Below are 15,895 nucleotides of genomic sequence, written 5' to 3'. Positions count from 1 at the left end.
TGCCGGGGCAGCCGGGAGCCTCTTTCTGAACACGGCTGGGCTGCAGATGAGGGATGGAGGAAGAAGCAGGGGAGGGCAGGGCTAGGTACCAGCCAGCTGAGTCATGGGGGAAGCAGCAATCAGAGCAGATAGGGAGGTAAGGATGCGGTTGGTTGGGGCCCTGAGCAGAAGGAGAAGGAATAAGCATTTTTTTTGGTGCATCAATAAAGGGAGCTCGTGCAGACAAAATAGCAGGATGGTGCACAAGGCAGCAGGGCGAGCCCTTGCAGAGTGCCCAGCTCAGATGCCTCCACGCCACCATCACTCCATGCAATGAACAGGAAGAGGGAAGAGAACATTTGTGAGACATGAAACCTGTTCTCATGAGCCTGCTGCTAATGCCACGAGGCAGTGAGCGCTCTCAGGGGACTCTGGAAATGATTTCACAAGGCCCCAGTAACCTCACAACCAACCAAGCTTACCATGGGGTTTGAACGCATCTCAGAGGCCATGGCTCCATCAGCAGCCTCTCCTACGCCCTCCTCTCCAGCTCCTCCCAGATTGCATGAGGCAACAGGAGCACTTGCAAAACGGCTCAGCAGAAATTCCTTTGCAAGCATAAACAATGCTTACTACCTCTGGTAGGCTTCCACATCTGTTTAGTTCCATCACACAAATTAAAAGCTAAATGCAAACGTGCTGAGCTACACCTTCACCTGTTACTCTGCTCTGTGGGACGTGGCACAGAGAGGTAGGAGCAGACTTTGCCATTTCAGCTTGGAGGGCTGTCGTTCTGTCACCCAAGAACAGCAATGTCACGGGCGAAATGCTGAAGCACCTGAGCCTCCACGGCCCCAAATGACAGTAGCAATTCCTCTGGCCCAGGGCCACAGACCTGTTCCCTGAGCACTAAACAGCTGTGGGAAGAAGAGGAGGGCCAAGTACCAGGTACTTGCACAGAGCATTTATTAGGGGGTGCTGGCCCCAGCCAGACTGCTTCACCCTCAGCAGCCCAGCACCAGCTCGCAGAGGCGCGCTGATAGCGCAGCGTATCACATTGTCTGCTGGCTACGCTCAATCAGATACTGGTCCTGCGAACTGCCAAATAGAGTCAATAATCCTATAAATGGAGGAGCACTGAGTGCAGACTGGACATTGGCCATGAGGGAGGCCATGGTGGGGTTCTGCTTCAGGTTTGTTTTTAGAAAGGAGTTATTGCACCTAATTCAGCACTGGGGGATTGAGTTTGCAAGCATGGAGATTTCTTATTTTTGTGCCAGTTCAACACAAGGCACCCACAGAGAAGCTTCACTCTAGTAAAACAGGAGTTTCTCATTAAAACCATGAATTAATTCCTTACTATTTCTGGCATTGCATTCATAATTAAAATTACTTGCTTTTTACACAAGAACAGGCTCACCTAGGGAGCACTGTCAGTGTGAGTGGAGAAGACTCCTGATGCTCTGCTAAGAGCTAATGCTGCTCCCCACAAAGGCAAAGGTACTTCGGCAGTAACCAAAACCGGATTTGGCCACGAATGATGATAAATCTAAAAAGTCCCAGTAGAAGTTCTGCTCAAAGGCAGGATTTTCAGGAAATGAGATATTTATTGGAATGGGAAAAAATGCTTTCTGGGTAAGATCAAATATACCAAATTTTTCTCCTGCTCTGCGTTTGGAGTGAGAGCAGCAGAGAGGAAACCCTACGTGGGTTATAACCAAGCTAAAGTGTCCTGAGAAGTCTAAGGATGGGAGATGACATCCACCACTGATAAATAACTCTGGAAAGTGACCTATAGAAGTCAATTTACCAGAACCAAGCTGGTTGTTTTATAACCAGAAGTTTATAAGCAAGCAAAACATTTGGCTCATGTCAAATACCAGGGGTCACCGAAGCACTTTCCTTGGTGCCCAAGGACAGCCCACTGCAGCTATAATCAGCCAATCCTCCCGAGTCCCGTCAGTTAAATGAGAAAAAATTTATGGTTGTTTATGTAGGCTTTGCGCCAAGCCCGTTTCTCTGATAAGGTTCTCTGGTGCATTTGTGTCTCACATCCGATTCAGAGAGTCCTCCAAATACTGGAAACAGCATTCCTTGGATACTTAAATTAAAAACACAATGTCAGGCTTGGACAGGGGAATGGGAACCCATGCACTAAGGGCTCTGGGGAACAGTGCTCGGAAAATAGTCTTTTTTAAATCTTGCATTAGTCCATGTATTTAATGACATATAATCCTCAAAATATTCTTTCACAAACTGTAAATATGCGTTATTTGAGAAAGTAATTATTTTCAGTAGCACACTGCAACAGCTGTATGGCTTGGATGCCAGATACTACAAGTGGTTCCTCCCACAAATGCATCTATTTGTGATATAATTATTTCAGAATTTACATAACTTGTCACTGAACTGGTACTTCTAACTCAGGATCTCAAATTCTCTTCAAAATATTAATGAAATCAGCCCAGTATCACTCCTGTGAGATAGGCAGAAATAATCAGCCACATGGGAAAAGTCAGACAGGTTAAGTGATCTGCCCAAGATGACAACAAGGCTGTGGTAGAGTGGAAAACCCCATCCTCCAACTCACAGGGTGGATTTACTCCTTTGTGACCAACACGTTAATGCTTTCAGCTAAAATGCCTGTCTTTTGCTCACATCCCCTGCCAGAAGGAAGCTTGAAAGACAGAATGCTGAAGTCTTCCCTGTCCTCGCATGTCCAGGGACAGAAACACCAGGTCTGCTGCTGTTTATTTCATAAATGTGAAGACAAACTATACCAACAAAACCTTTTATTTTGTTTCGTACATATGGAGATTCTAGGAAGCATGGTTCCTGGACTCATAAGTAGTAAAAGCATTTTTAAAGGTGAAAAGCAGCAGTGAAAACCTTCAATCTGTAAAATTATTTTGTAAGATAAAGCCCCGGCTGCTTTCTGCTGTTAAACACCAATGACTTTTCAGGCCATACAGATGTGTCTCCCTTGAATGAAGTGGTAAACAAGAACTCCTAAGGATGAGTTGGTAACCTAGCCTGGATAGGAGACACGGATGAGGTACACACACACACTTTGTTAGAGAGCACATGCGGATGAGGACAACAGCAGTAGCAAAAACATGCTTCCACTTCATGATGCCTCCACCAGCAAGAGCTTCCTGAAACATTTTACTGAAAGATCCTGTCCTACTTTGACAGGACTTGCAAGGCAAAGGTGAGAGGCATGCATGTGGCCTGACATCCTGCCACCACAGTGCGGAGTATCACCAGAAAAAGGGACAGCAAGAAGTCCAAGACTAGAGACAGAAAACAGGCAACATGACTAAGAACAGAATATGATTTAGTTGAAAAAGTACGGGGCAGCTTGGAAGAGCAGCTCTGTTGGTGAGAGAGGACGTAGTGAAGCTTCCATGGCTGCAAAGTGATCATAATCTTGCTTCCTTGGTAAGGGATATGATGGGCTGCCAGCAGTCTAGAGTCTTTAGACCCTGGGAACACAGGAATCCAGGAAAAGCATAAAATACACATAACACTAGGCAAAGTGGAAAGTCATTGGGGTACAGTGAAATTTCAAACAGTGCAAAGGACAAGGGGGAAAGCTGACAATTTTCTGGATAAAGAGGTACTGACAAGCAGTTGAATTAAGGTCTTTACTAAAGAAATTTATTATGCTCATTTGAAATGAAGAACAAAAGATGCCCACACAGAAATAATAAAGTCTGAATTCTTCAGTTGTAGGGTAGGTGCATGCCAGAGCAAACATAGGCAGAGTGAAGGAAGAACTAATAAAGGGAGACAGAAAGCTGGCTTCCCCCTCACAGAAAGTGCACATGAGAAAAACTGAAATCTAATTCTTCCAAGACACCAGGAAAAGGATCAGTTAATGCTGACCCACAAAGCATACCTCAAGTCAGCCCAGAGCAGGAATAGTGAGCTCCACACATCCAAAGGACAGGGACAGAGGAATGAGAGATTGAGCCAAATAAGAAGAGAATATGCAAGGGACACACATTTAGAGGGGAGGTCAACCACATGAACGTGGACACGTTTGTGTACATGGACAGGTTTGCACATGAGGCACACATTTACTGGGATAGGCACTGGAAAGAAACTATCAGGTGTGGGAGAAGAACTGACTGAGTGCTGAGGTGATGAAGGACAAAACTGATTAACTGGTACATGTAGACGTAGAGTTTGTTTATTGTTTAAGGAGTGATGATATTAGAAATTGTTTCAGCAGGCTATAGTCTTCTGGGGTCTGGCTTTCAGATAAGTGACTGCTCTGAATACTGAAGTATTCACTAGCCATTTTGCAAAACACATAAGAACAACATCTAGCAAAAACCTAGATCAAAAAAATTAAATGAAGCAAACCCCTCATCTCCTTTCATTTGTTTTCCTTTTTCCACTTTTTTTCCCTCCCTGTTTTTCCCTTTGGTTTTAAGTAATACTCAAAAGTTTCAGAACCTGGAAATAGGAAGCAGAAACATCTGTTGATAATGTCAGTGATTTCCCTGTGCTCTGTTCTGGATTATCTGGATTTCTTCTCCTTTGAGAGATGAACCCAGCAGCACAAGGGAATCTGTTCGTTTGGAGAAATTGAGATGTTTTCCAAGAAAACATTTTAAATGGGCAGAGGGAAAGGCAAGAAAGAGAAGAAAGAGCAGAATGGAAAGATGGAAAAAACAGCAGAGATGTGGGCTTCTAAGACAATCAAGAGCTGCAGATAATAGATGTTGATAAGGAAACAGGGTAATTTTTGCAAATCTTGTTATGTGAAACAATAGGTGGCATTCCAAACAAAATTACGTAAGTGATTAGGTTCCCTCTAGTATTTACCATAGCTCTTACAAATAAAAAAAGAGGCAGAAGCCTTCTTAGAGTATATTTTTTGTGTTTTAAATATTTTCCAAACCCCGAAAGGATCATAGGCACTGTCTGTGATTGGTTCCACATTATTAATACAAAAATATTTTGGGAGGAATACATCTATGGTCAGTCAAGCAATGCAGAGAAAAGTTTCCATCATCAGTTGCCAGGCAACCCCCACCAATTAAAATAACCATCAAATGCCACGGATTTAATGCTAGAATAATTAATAGCAGAATGCAATTAATACCTTTCAAGGAAACAAGGAGACAGACAAAACAGTGGCCAACTATTCATTGCAATGCCCTCTTGCAATCAGAAATGGAGGACTGAAATGTTTTCCATTTCTCTGTTGGCTAGCTACTCAGGAGAGCAATACTCTGTGTTAAGATAACTATAAACGCATGTGTTTATCTTTGAGCATCTGAGGTGTCCCCCTGAAAGCAAGGGCACAGGACTAGGCTGGTCAGATGAGCTGCCCTTAAAAAACAGGTCCCACCTTGCATTTGAACTAACTTGATGTAAAGCTGTCACAGAAAGGAAAACCCTTCATGACAGAGCATCTATCATCTGTAGAAGGGACGCAGTCAAGGGACCGGTCCATTTATCTGAAAGGTAAACACTTACATCAGTGCTGTGTCAGACCAAGGCTTAGCTGAGGCAGAAAGCAATAGGGAACACTGCAAACTACAAAACCAAAAAAAAACTATACCCACAGCTAACTACATTCTACACGGAGGAGAGTTTCCTCCATCAGTTCCATCTCACACATTTCTGATAACCCATTCCCCATCCTTTCTCATGTCTCTAAAGCCTGGAGTACTACCAGATTAACAAGGGTTAAGATAAAGGAAATATTTTCCTACCAGTCGGTACCCAAAGGTACTTGGGCTCCTACAGGGGCTGGTATCCAAGCCTGACTGTTAACTACCAGGAGACAAGATTACATTCCTTTGCTAAGACTCATTCATGGTTCAGAGTCTTGCGCAAAGTAAACCCAAACGTCTGAAGCCAGCTGTCATCTCTATGACTTGAGTGCCCTTTTTTTTTTTTTTTTTTTTTTTTAAAAAAAGAAGTGAGCACCTCCCTTTTGGTGAGTTTTGCATTAATGGGTACGTCTGGGACTGCAGCTACAGACATACCTGAAATAACTTTTCACTATCCATCTTGATAGGTGTTAGAACTGAAAGCACGGGGCTAAGTGCAGGCTGTAACTTATCCCAAAGACGCAGAATGACTCAGGCAGAATTCTGCACTCCTGGAGCAACGCTGTGAGTTGTCTCAGTTACACAGCTACACAAACTGCAGTCATAGCTGCATATACAGCCCCTGAAAGACTAGTGCTTCACAAACCCTTTGGTCCTTTTTCTTAACTGAACTCACACCTCTCCCAAGTGTTTAGCTTTCTCAGTGAGTCATTCCTCAAAATAACCACCTCACACACAGAGCATCAGGAGCTCCTGCCAGCTCCAGTTATGGCTTGGAAATCACCAAACATTCAGGTGGCCATAAACTCAATCCGAACACGGGGTCTGAGTCGGGGATGAGTAACAATTGCAGTTATGCAAGTTCAGGACATCCAGCTCTCACGCTCCAGGCCACGGGGGTCGGGGAGGAATGTTCCCACATGCACAGCACTGAATCACCCGCCAGCTTGTCTTCCCCTAAGCACCAGGTATTAGCCAATGGCTCTGGCAGGATTACAGACCAAAAATCCCAAAATTCCAGTCTGCTCTGGTCTGACAGTATGTGGTTAGAAAACTGCAGAGAGAAGTGTGCGAGGACATTAGCTACCCAGTAGACTTTCACTGCACAGCAATGTACCCCTTGAAGCAATACTCATTAGCTCCTCTGCCTTACACGTCCTCAGAGTGTTTTCTCACTGCCCAGAAGAGCTGCGTGAAACAGCAGTAGGCAGATGAACAGATACTGAAGCTACGACTCAGTCACCTAAGATTTGGCCACGAGGCACTGAAGAGTTAAAAGCCAACAACACACACATTTGTACCACTGTGACTACCAACCCATCAGTAGATGTACAATACAGGTAACAGATTTGACGCTGAATTTTGTTTTATTCTACATGAACATTGCATTCACAGAGAATTTAATTTAAAATTCTGAATCAAGTATTGGCAATAGTGCAATCTGGATGCAGTGACTCACACTAGACTTATAAATATGCTGTGAGGGACAGAACAAATACGGATTGAAAACCAAAACAAACCTTCCACTGGGAAGTTTGCTGTTTTTTTTTTTTTTTTTTTTTTTTAAACTCAGCTACCTTAAGATGTTCTGTGCCTTACCACTGCCAAAAGCAAACAAAGGGTCAACCAGGGGCAGCAAATACGCAAAAGAACATTTCCAGTGTCACAAGGAACTTCTCAGTACAAGCAGGGACACAATCAACCTTTTATTAATACACATTTACATACAGTAGCAATCAGTGGCCTCAGCAAGAAGGCAGCTGTTGTCTCCAAGATGTAATACAAGTGTAAAGAAAGGCTGCATCTACAGCCATGAACTGATTCCCCTTTCACACCAGCTGGAGAGCATGGGCTAATTCACAACTGTGCTTCGTACCTTCAGGGCAACAATACCTACTGCTACAGTTGCCCCACTTGGACCTTTTAAAATGAGTGTGCTGTCATCCTTCACCATAACCCTTCTCTTAGAGCTTGTAGCAATGAGGTTGGGGAAGTCTGGACAAAGGCTAATGCTGATGCAGCAGCAGCACTGTTGGTAATCAGCTGAACTGTGAAACCTTCACGAGCTGTCCCTTAAAATGAAACTGCCGCAAAAAACCCCCATGAGTTCTCCAGTCTAATCAATACCTACTAGGTAAGAAATGAGCTGCATACCTTCGGGATTATACAGTTTGCTTTAGGCTTCTGATTGATCTTGCAGTGATTTCCTGTGCCTTAAAACCGGTGGCAAAAGTGCAAATTAAAGACGAATGGCATGCTCAAACATTTGACTTCAAGAACAGAATGTGTCCCTGTTTTTCACGGTAAAATACATCTCAGCTTTTTGAGCCTGAGACTTCAAACCCTTAGCTCTGCAAGTACCACATGGAAGTAACAAATATCAAACTGGTACCTCCTCAGCACAGAAATTGATCTTTACTGCAGTATCTACAATCACTGCCACTGGATTAAAATATTCAACCTGAAAAGATGCTGTGGGAGGCACTATGATTTGAGCATTGTTGTGCCCCCTGAAACCTAGAGGTGCCCGGGAAGTTTTTTTCTGTAAAAAGCAGCAAACAGATCCTATTAATTCCTCCAACCAACCACCCTCACTGAGGGCATGCAAGTGACCTGGCATTATTTTAATTATCCTTCACAAAATCCTGTCATGCTCTGAAATACTACCAAGAGGAATTAGATGATGAGCTTTTCAGACATTTTTCAGCTCTTGTCTACCATAAGTAGAATTTGCAACTGAACTCCTGCCAAAACTAAAGTTTTACACTTAACGGAAGGGACAACATATACTGTTGCCTAAATTCATCTGTTATTTAAGATTCAGCAAAGCATGCTTACATATGAATAATGTAACTTTTTCAAGCACATTTAAGCATTTTGCTGAATCAAGGCCTAAAAAGAGGTTTCACTGGTGTTAGAGCTAAAAGAAGATTTGAATCTACATTTAAAAAGCATCTTAACAAACTTCAGTTGTTTTCTGTAGGAAAACTATCTGAGGATAGTGATCTACATTTAACTATTTGGTCCCAGCGAATGATCCCATTCTCTCCAGGAATTGTGAGACACATTGACAGGCATCAAAAAGGGCAGCACTGGGTAAAGCCCCGTGCTCCCCTTGGAAGGCACAGGATGGCCCATTCTGCCACACGCTGCCCTTTTCAACCACAGTACCCTGGTAGATCATCTTTAGCACTGAAACCAAAGTTAAACTTAAAGAGATACCTAATAAAGGAATCTGACTCTGCCAGAGTTTTGTTCTCATGGTGTCTTCCTATTTATCTGCCTAACAGCACTTGTCTTGCTGAGCTGAAAATACTCACTGCTGAGCACTGAACTAAGGCCCTTGGAGGCTCTCCTACTCATCATCACATTTTAGTCTGAGTGGTCTCCAAACCACAGCTTTTCCCAGGAGTGCAAAATATACTTCATTGTTGTTGGTTAAATATTGGGCTTTTATGTAAATCAAATGTCTTCAGGTACAGAATTTTTCTTCTTTGGTTACTGACTTACTTTCTAGATCTGTTATATTCCAAGGTACCTGCTATAGGGTAGTTTGGATCACTCTTCTTATTTAGAAGGAAATAGAAAAAAAGGCAAGCGTGTAATCTTTATCTCAGATTTCCAAGTATAAATAACAATCCACTCAGAAACTGTCTTAGGCAACCACTAATGTACTCCTCTACTCTCCCGTCAAAGGCATAGACCGTAATGGCCAGGAGGAACATTAGTCTGTGGGATGTGACTTCCTGCCTAACAAAGGTCATTAATTATCAATTATCACTCAGTTACCTGTGTATTGAATCCAAAAGCTTGGCTCAACTTAAGACACTTTCCAAAGGGACATTTGGTCTTAATTTGAAAGCACCGAAGAACACACAATCTGTCACTTATCTTGCTGTTTTGTTCCAGCAATTAATCATCCTCCTTATACAAAATGTCTCTTTGATTCCCTATTTGAATTGTGTAGTTTCAGCTTCCAGAAGAAGTCTGTCTTGCATTTGCCTCTAGTATGCATGAAACCACTTCCTAATGCTGTTTCCTGGTAAAAGCTGATTACTAGCTCCAGCCAAGTTCCTCCCCCTTTATTATTTCTAATACTCAAAATACACTGGACTCTCATGATTATCTTTTCTCCAGGCTTTTATCACTTGCGTAACTCCTCCTATCAGATCCTCTCCAATTCTTCCTCATCTTTTTGAAAGCCAGCATGAAAACTCAAGCACAGAAGCCTCAGCTGGGTCTCACATTCAAGGTAAAATGTCACATTCAATGTAAAATGAGCCCCTCATTCAGAAACTCCAGTACTGTGAGAAGCTCATGTTCAGTTTCTCATACGAGACATCCAGTAACACCTTCTCAGCAGCACATTCCAGGATGCAGCTCCCACAAATGTGACCTGCATGCCTCATTCATTCCCAAGGTCTGGATCTACCAACTGCACTGCCCCAGAAGTTAATGCAACATCCCCGCTCTCGCTGTGCTCACTTTGATACTATTCAGGAGCAGAGCTGAAAGGAAAAACTCTGCTTTTGATTCACAGTTGACCATAAGTTTTGATCAAGTATTTCACCTGCTGCTGCTATATTAACGGCTTAGATACCTTCCAGTGCTTAACATAAGAACGGCCCCACACGCTCCCCTTTCATCAGGTTTGTATTGGAGGTTGCAGACAGAAGGAAATCCAAGCACTTCTTGCTTGCAAAACCTCCTGGCAGATAATAGTTGTGCTCTCCAGCCCATGAACAGCACAGCGAGAAGCCCAGAGACAACCTGGAGCACTGTTTCCTCATGCGTGTATGTGACTGACTCACAGAAAGTGGTGTGAATCACAGAATTCCACCAGCACGGTGGGGTGAGGCAGAGTTACACTCTGAAAGGGCATGTCTCAAGTCGCCCTCTGTTAGATGTACACTGGCCACACACAGCTCGCCAGGATGGTCACAAAAGCTTGATGTACTTTCAGATAGTTAAGTTGGGATTGTGTTTTGCTGTTAAAATACATTCCCCAGCCCTTATATATATTCTTCTGGGGAAGAGTGTGACACTTGTGTACAGGCCCCTGTGGCAACAAACACACATCCTGGCTACTTTTAAAAAGAGCCTGCCCCACAGAGGAAGCTGGAACTCACCCATGCAATTAGGCTAGGTTAATGTTGGTGATGAGTGGATAGATATTATCCGATATCATATTTTGTAATCCTTTGCTAAGCAGGATGCTGAAGCACTTCGTTTACTCTGGGAGCCAACAAAATAGCTACTCATTCAGTGTCAGGCTTGAACAAAGTCATGAGTGATCCCTGAAGCTCTGAGACAAGTTTATTCTAGAACCTGGTAATGGTCCAGAGCGATTTATAAAGGTCACTGAACTCTACGTTCAGGTTGTAGGTTTCTTTAAACAAATATTTACTTATCTGTACAAATCTCAGGAGAAAAGACAAGACTTCTCCTTTTAGAAGTGAACTTCACAATGGTTCTTTTCATTATAAACTTACTTAGTTTTATGGCAATAATCTTTTACTCTTTTTCTAATCCTTAATTAATCCTTTTTATAAACAATTCACACTCAACACATTCTGCTCATGGTAAATCTTTTGCTACGTATATTTATCACAACAAGATCTTCAATATCCAGGCAGATACTAACAGCCTAAGTAAATGTGTGGCTATATCAAGGAAAGTTACCTGACTCCTGAAAATGCGTTCTCATACTTCCCTTGAACTTGGTGGGGAGTCTGAGAGGGCTCAGCACTTTCAAAGACGACACTGAGTATGTTTCCAACTTCACTTTAATGTCCAGCTAAAAGGAAGCACTTCTGAAAGTGCTGTCCTGTATTTTCCAAGCCCTGTTTTCCCTGGCAAAGCCATGACTTCCTCAGATCACAGAGTGCATCACTCTTACATTCAAATCAAAAAAAAGGAACCTGAAAAGGTTCTGAGAGTAGCATTAGAGACAGTGATTTAACCACACAGCTTTCCTCTGAAAAATCAAAACATTGTAATAGCTCAAGGGGTTTCAACTCAATTTCTATTTGTTTTTATCACATTCAAACATAAGAAAACAATTTTTGAGCACTACATACACACAGAAATTACAAATATGTGTTTGACTGGAGCTGAATTTGCAAATAGAAAGTGAGGGAAAATGGGTTTGGCTGCACAAATTTTACTGTTTTTCTGTAAAAGTAATAAATATGCATTACAGTTTCATAAACAAGTGATTTAAAGTACATAGTGCTTATAAAAGCCAGGTTGAAGCCGTTTTGTAAATGCAGCCCTTAAAACAACCAAATACTACTTTTTTGGCCTGTCACTTAAGAAAAAAACATTGAACACTTACAGATGGTAAATAAAAAACAACTCTTGAAGCTGGACTCTTGCATGGGAATTTTGCCTCAGGAAACAAGCAAGATGAGGTCTCACCTTGCACACTGGTTGCTACAGGAATATGTATTACAAAAGGAAGCCACTTAATAAGGCTACAGTAAGTCTGACTTACCACAAGAGCAGCACGTGAAGCAGTTGGTATGATAGAGGTTACCCATTGCTTGGCAAGCCTGGCTCGCTCCATACACACCTTTTCCACATTTTATACAGATACCTACAAAGAAGAAACAGAACGAACGTTAGAATTCTCTGCAGCTCCTAAAACCAGCTCTGGGCCATTGATTCATGGCACTCACAATACCCTCAAATCAATGAGCTCCTCTACATCAATAGATTCAAGTACTCAAGTCAGCAGCAGACAGCTTGTGTGAAATAGATGCATTGAAATTAACCCAAAATAAAAGGGGGAAGTGGAGGGGGGGGGGTGGCAGAGCCTCTGCTGGTGATTCAACACATGGAGACTGAGGCTGGCTAAACACAGAAATCCCACAAAGACAGGTGAAATCACAAACAGAACAGAAGATCTACATGGCCTCTGGAAATAACTAAATTTGCTGAAGAAATAATCTAGTGAGACCTTCATAACTAAGTGCTCCACCATATTACATTCAGTAATCACTAATGAAACAACAATCAGGTCCAGAATGAAAACGTTTCTTCTCTTTGACCCTCTCCAGAAACACGATACATCAGCAGTGCTGGCCCATGGTGGAAGCCATGCAGCACAGGGACATGGGTCTTTGTCCATTGGATTTAATAATTAATTTTCCATGAACAGTAATAAGCAACCTCATAAACATAACCTGGGAGCTTACAAAACAGAAGAGCAAGGCATCTGCCTTCCTAAGGGCAAGAAGCCCATGTGGCAGTTTTACAGTGGGGTCAGAATTCACCTTCACTGCTTGAGCCTGCTCTTGGTGAAGCTGGGGATGCCTCTCATATAGTCTGCAGGAGATCAAAGTACAAAGAGCCAACACAGTGCTGGCAAATTCAGCTCTTAGTCCCACACAGGGCATTCACTACAAAGAGGAAATGAAATGTGGGAGAATCTGCATCCTTCCACATACTCAGGAGCATAAGTTTATCAGAGATGCCCAGTGGTCTCTACTGTCACTGTACAGTAGATCTCAAAACAAAGATGTGTGATTTTGGAAATACAGTAGAAAAAAAAAGTGTTTTCTGCCTCACACAACTTTTGAATGAAGCTGTTGTGCTCATGTGCTGTTTGAGGCCCTCTTTCTACAGATGCATGCACTAATACACTTGAAAGTCTAGCAAATCAAGAACTAAAAAAATCAGGCTTTAATCACCCAGAATTTTCCCTGCTGCGCTGTGAACATTTTACATGCACATGCATTCACATACACGCACAGAAGATATAAATATTTATATAACATTAATATATTATGAGCTGGTAGAAACTTATATAGCAAAAAAAAAAGCCCAAAGTTAATTAAAGTTAATATTGTCAGATACCAATGTCCCAAGCTAAGCCTGTAACCCTGAACCAGCTGTCAGCTATATCCATCAGTTCACTGCAAACAAACTGTTGGGAAAATATTCTGGTCCTTAGACAAGCTCAGCTCTGACACAGGACATGGAAATTTCAGCATATTTGTTGCCTCATCCAAGGCTGTTATGTCTACTTATTTACTTGTAGCCAAAGGTTATGAAAAAGGTCTGCTATTTGCCATGAGTTAATGGTTAACTGCTGATGAAAGATGGCTATTGATTACTGGGGACACCGATCAGAAAACGCATCCCAGCACCAGCACTACAACCAAACCAAGCAGCCAGAGCAACCCACAAACCTGCTGTGTCTCCTCACGTGCTACAACCCCTGACAACTGTGGTCCCTCCCAGCCTCAGAGAGAGGAGAGACAGAGCAGAGCAGACGGCCTTCACTTCTGAAATGAGCAATTTCAGCATAAGGTCATGATACAATATTTGTCTACTCTTGGTAATGGAGCCAGAAGGGAGCTCTTTCAGAGCTCCCCAGCTGTCTGCACCTTTCTTGCCCATCTCTTCACACCAAATGTTTACCTAAGACAGATGGCTATTGCTAGCCTGGCTGGGAGGTTACACAGAAACCTACCTTTTCCTATTTACGTCTGATTTTACTCCGAGGATAGCAGAAATCCAATCTGTAATTCTTACATCTCTATGAGTTCTCATGCACTAATCTATTGCAGCCACAAGCCTCTTTGATAAATTAAGTTATTGCCTAATTTCTTTGCCATTGCTCCACTGAACCGTCAGAAGCAAAAGGATTTATTGTGAATGTTAAACTTACATTGGCCTTTGCAGCAAGTGGTTTGTTAAGAGCAGCTGTCAGTTTGTTAACTCATTTTCTCTAAAAGACCAGTCATTAGCTCCAGGAATAAATGACCACAGAGACCATTAGCATACTAAGAAGGCACATGTATAATTCCAAAAGTGTATTTTGGAAAATATATACGCAGCTGTGGTGTGAGCATACAGTGAGCTCATAACTGCCTAGGAAAAGCACTGATTACACGGCTGTTCAGGTCTGGTTTTCCACCAGTCACAGCCCAGACTGCACATTGCAAGCTTGTGAAAGCCTTGACATAACAGCTAAATCACTTTTTTTTTCCAGGTTTATTTCCAAAGCTTGTTAAACTGCCTGTGAAGAATGTTCTGTTACAGAGCAAGCACGTCTTATTTCTGACACCTCACTTTACATGACTTCACATCAAGTGTTTCAGCCTTCGTGCAACTCCTTACCCCTCGCACTGCCTTGACTCTAAGCAGCCAACAGTTCCTCCAGATCCTTAGCACACCAACAACTGCTGCATTTTCACCCAGGTCTACTCTCCTACAGAGCTGGTCTCTCTCTTCAGCTGGGAAAAGACGTTACAAGATCTTTCATATACATGAATTCTGCATAAAGGTTTGCTCAGCTGGAACAAAACATTGCAGCCTTCTTTGGCTGATGTTTCTATCCTTACACAGTATTTAACTAAAATTGGAGAGAAAAAAATACTATACATACAAGCACTGTGGGCCTCAGCAAAAGTTCATCAATAAAAAAGCAATGCTAGAAAGAAGGAGCTCCCTGAGAGTCCCTACCAGAGTTAGCTGCAGCATGTTGCCTGCACTCCCCACACCTGTAACCAGCCCACTCCATTGACCTTGACTGTACCGTACAGCAACAGAGCCACCAGAACAGCAATGCTCTCTGGCTAGCGCACACATTAGCAAATCCTGATAAAAGCACCACAAGAAAATAAGACAAAAATTGTAACTAGCCTAGACATGAATTTTCTGTTGCAGTCAATGATTTTGCTCCAAGACCCGAGAGACCATAACATGACCCAGTATAATGGGCAAAGGGACCAGCAGCAACCTCGAGAAAACATTAGAGCTATGCAGTAAGCCTGCTGTAACATAGGTGTAAGAGTTCCTTGCAGTAGCCTACACGTTCTAAGAAGCTCACTTTGAGACCTAGACATCAAGTTCTGGGATGATCTTCCTCCTGACAAGCCTTTGCAGTGTCCTTTTGACCATTCAGTACAGGTTGCGGACTGGTACCTCATACAGATTTCACCTAGTTTTAGGGAAAAGGCAGTAGCCAAGAGGTGAGATGTCCTACATATAACAGGAGATGTATAATAACCTTTTGGCTAGGCTTTGTCCTCGTGCACATGTGGAACTCAACCTGAACCTAATTCCATCCTCACTTAACCTGAGTCAATGGTTTAGCACAACTACAAGAAAAATGGTACCATATGGCCCCTCTCGACTTCAGCAAGCAGCAGTTGCATGAGCCAGAGGGAGAATCTGGCTATCGCATTCCCTGACAGCACGCCACAGCTCAGGGATGAGCTGCAGCTTTACTGCCTTACAGCCATACCGTATCTCCAGGATAAGTGCTACATGCTGCCTACAGTAGGAAACAACCATGCCCTGTCGTCAAGAGTTATGGTAAAGCTAAAATT

The 15,895-nt window shown here is 42.7% G+C and overlaps 1 protein-coding gene across 3 annotated transcripts in view; it reads right to left on the bottom strand.

Annotated features, from left to right (window-relative positions):
• WTIP (WT1 interacting protein) overlaps positions 1-15,895 on the bottom strand; it is a 78,836-nt gene that overhangs the window by 40,029 nt on the left and 22,912 nt on the right. For all 3 annotated transcript variants that reach the window (XM_035543731.2, XM_035543732.2, XM_035543733.2), the window contains exon 2: positions 12,049-12,150. In XM_035543731.2, coding sequence (XP_035399624.1) covers positions 12,049-12,150 — 102 coding nt within the window. The remainder of the gene's footprint in view (positions 1-12,048; positions 12,151-15,895) is intronic.

This window comes from Cygnus atratus, chromosome 12 (assembly GCF_013377495.2).
Source record: "Cygnus atratus isolate AKBS03 ecotype Queensland, Australia chromosome 12, CAtr_DNAZoo_HiC_assembly, whole genome shotgun sequence".
Taxonomy (NCBI): Eukaryota; Metazoa; Chordata; class Aves; order Anseriformes; family Anatidae; genus Cygnus; species Cygnus atratus.
This window is presented reverse-complemented; position numbering and strand designations above follow the sequence as displayed.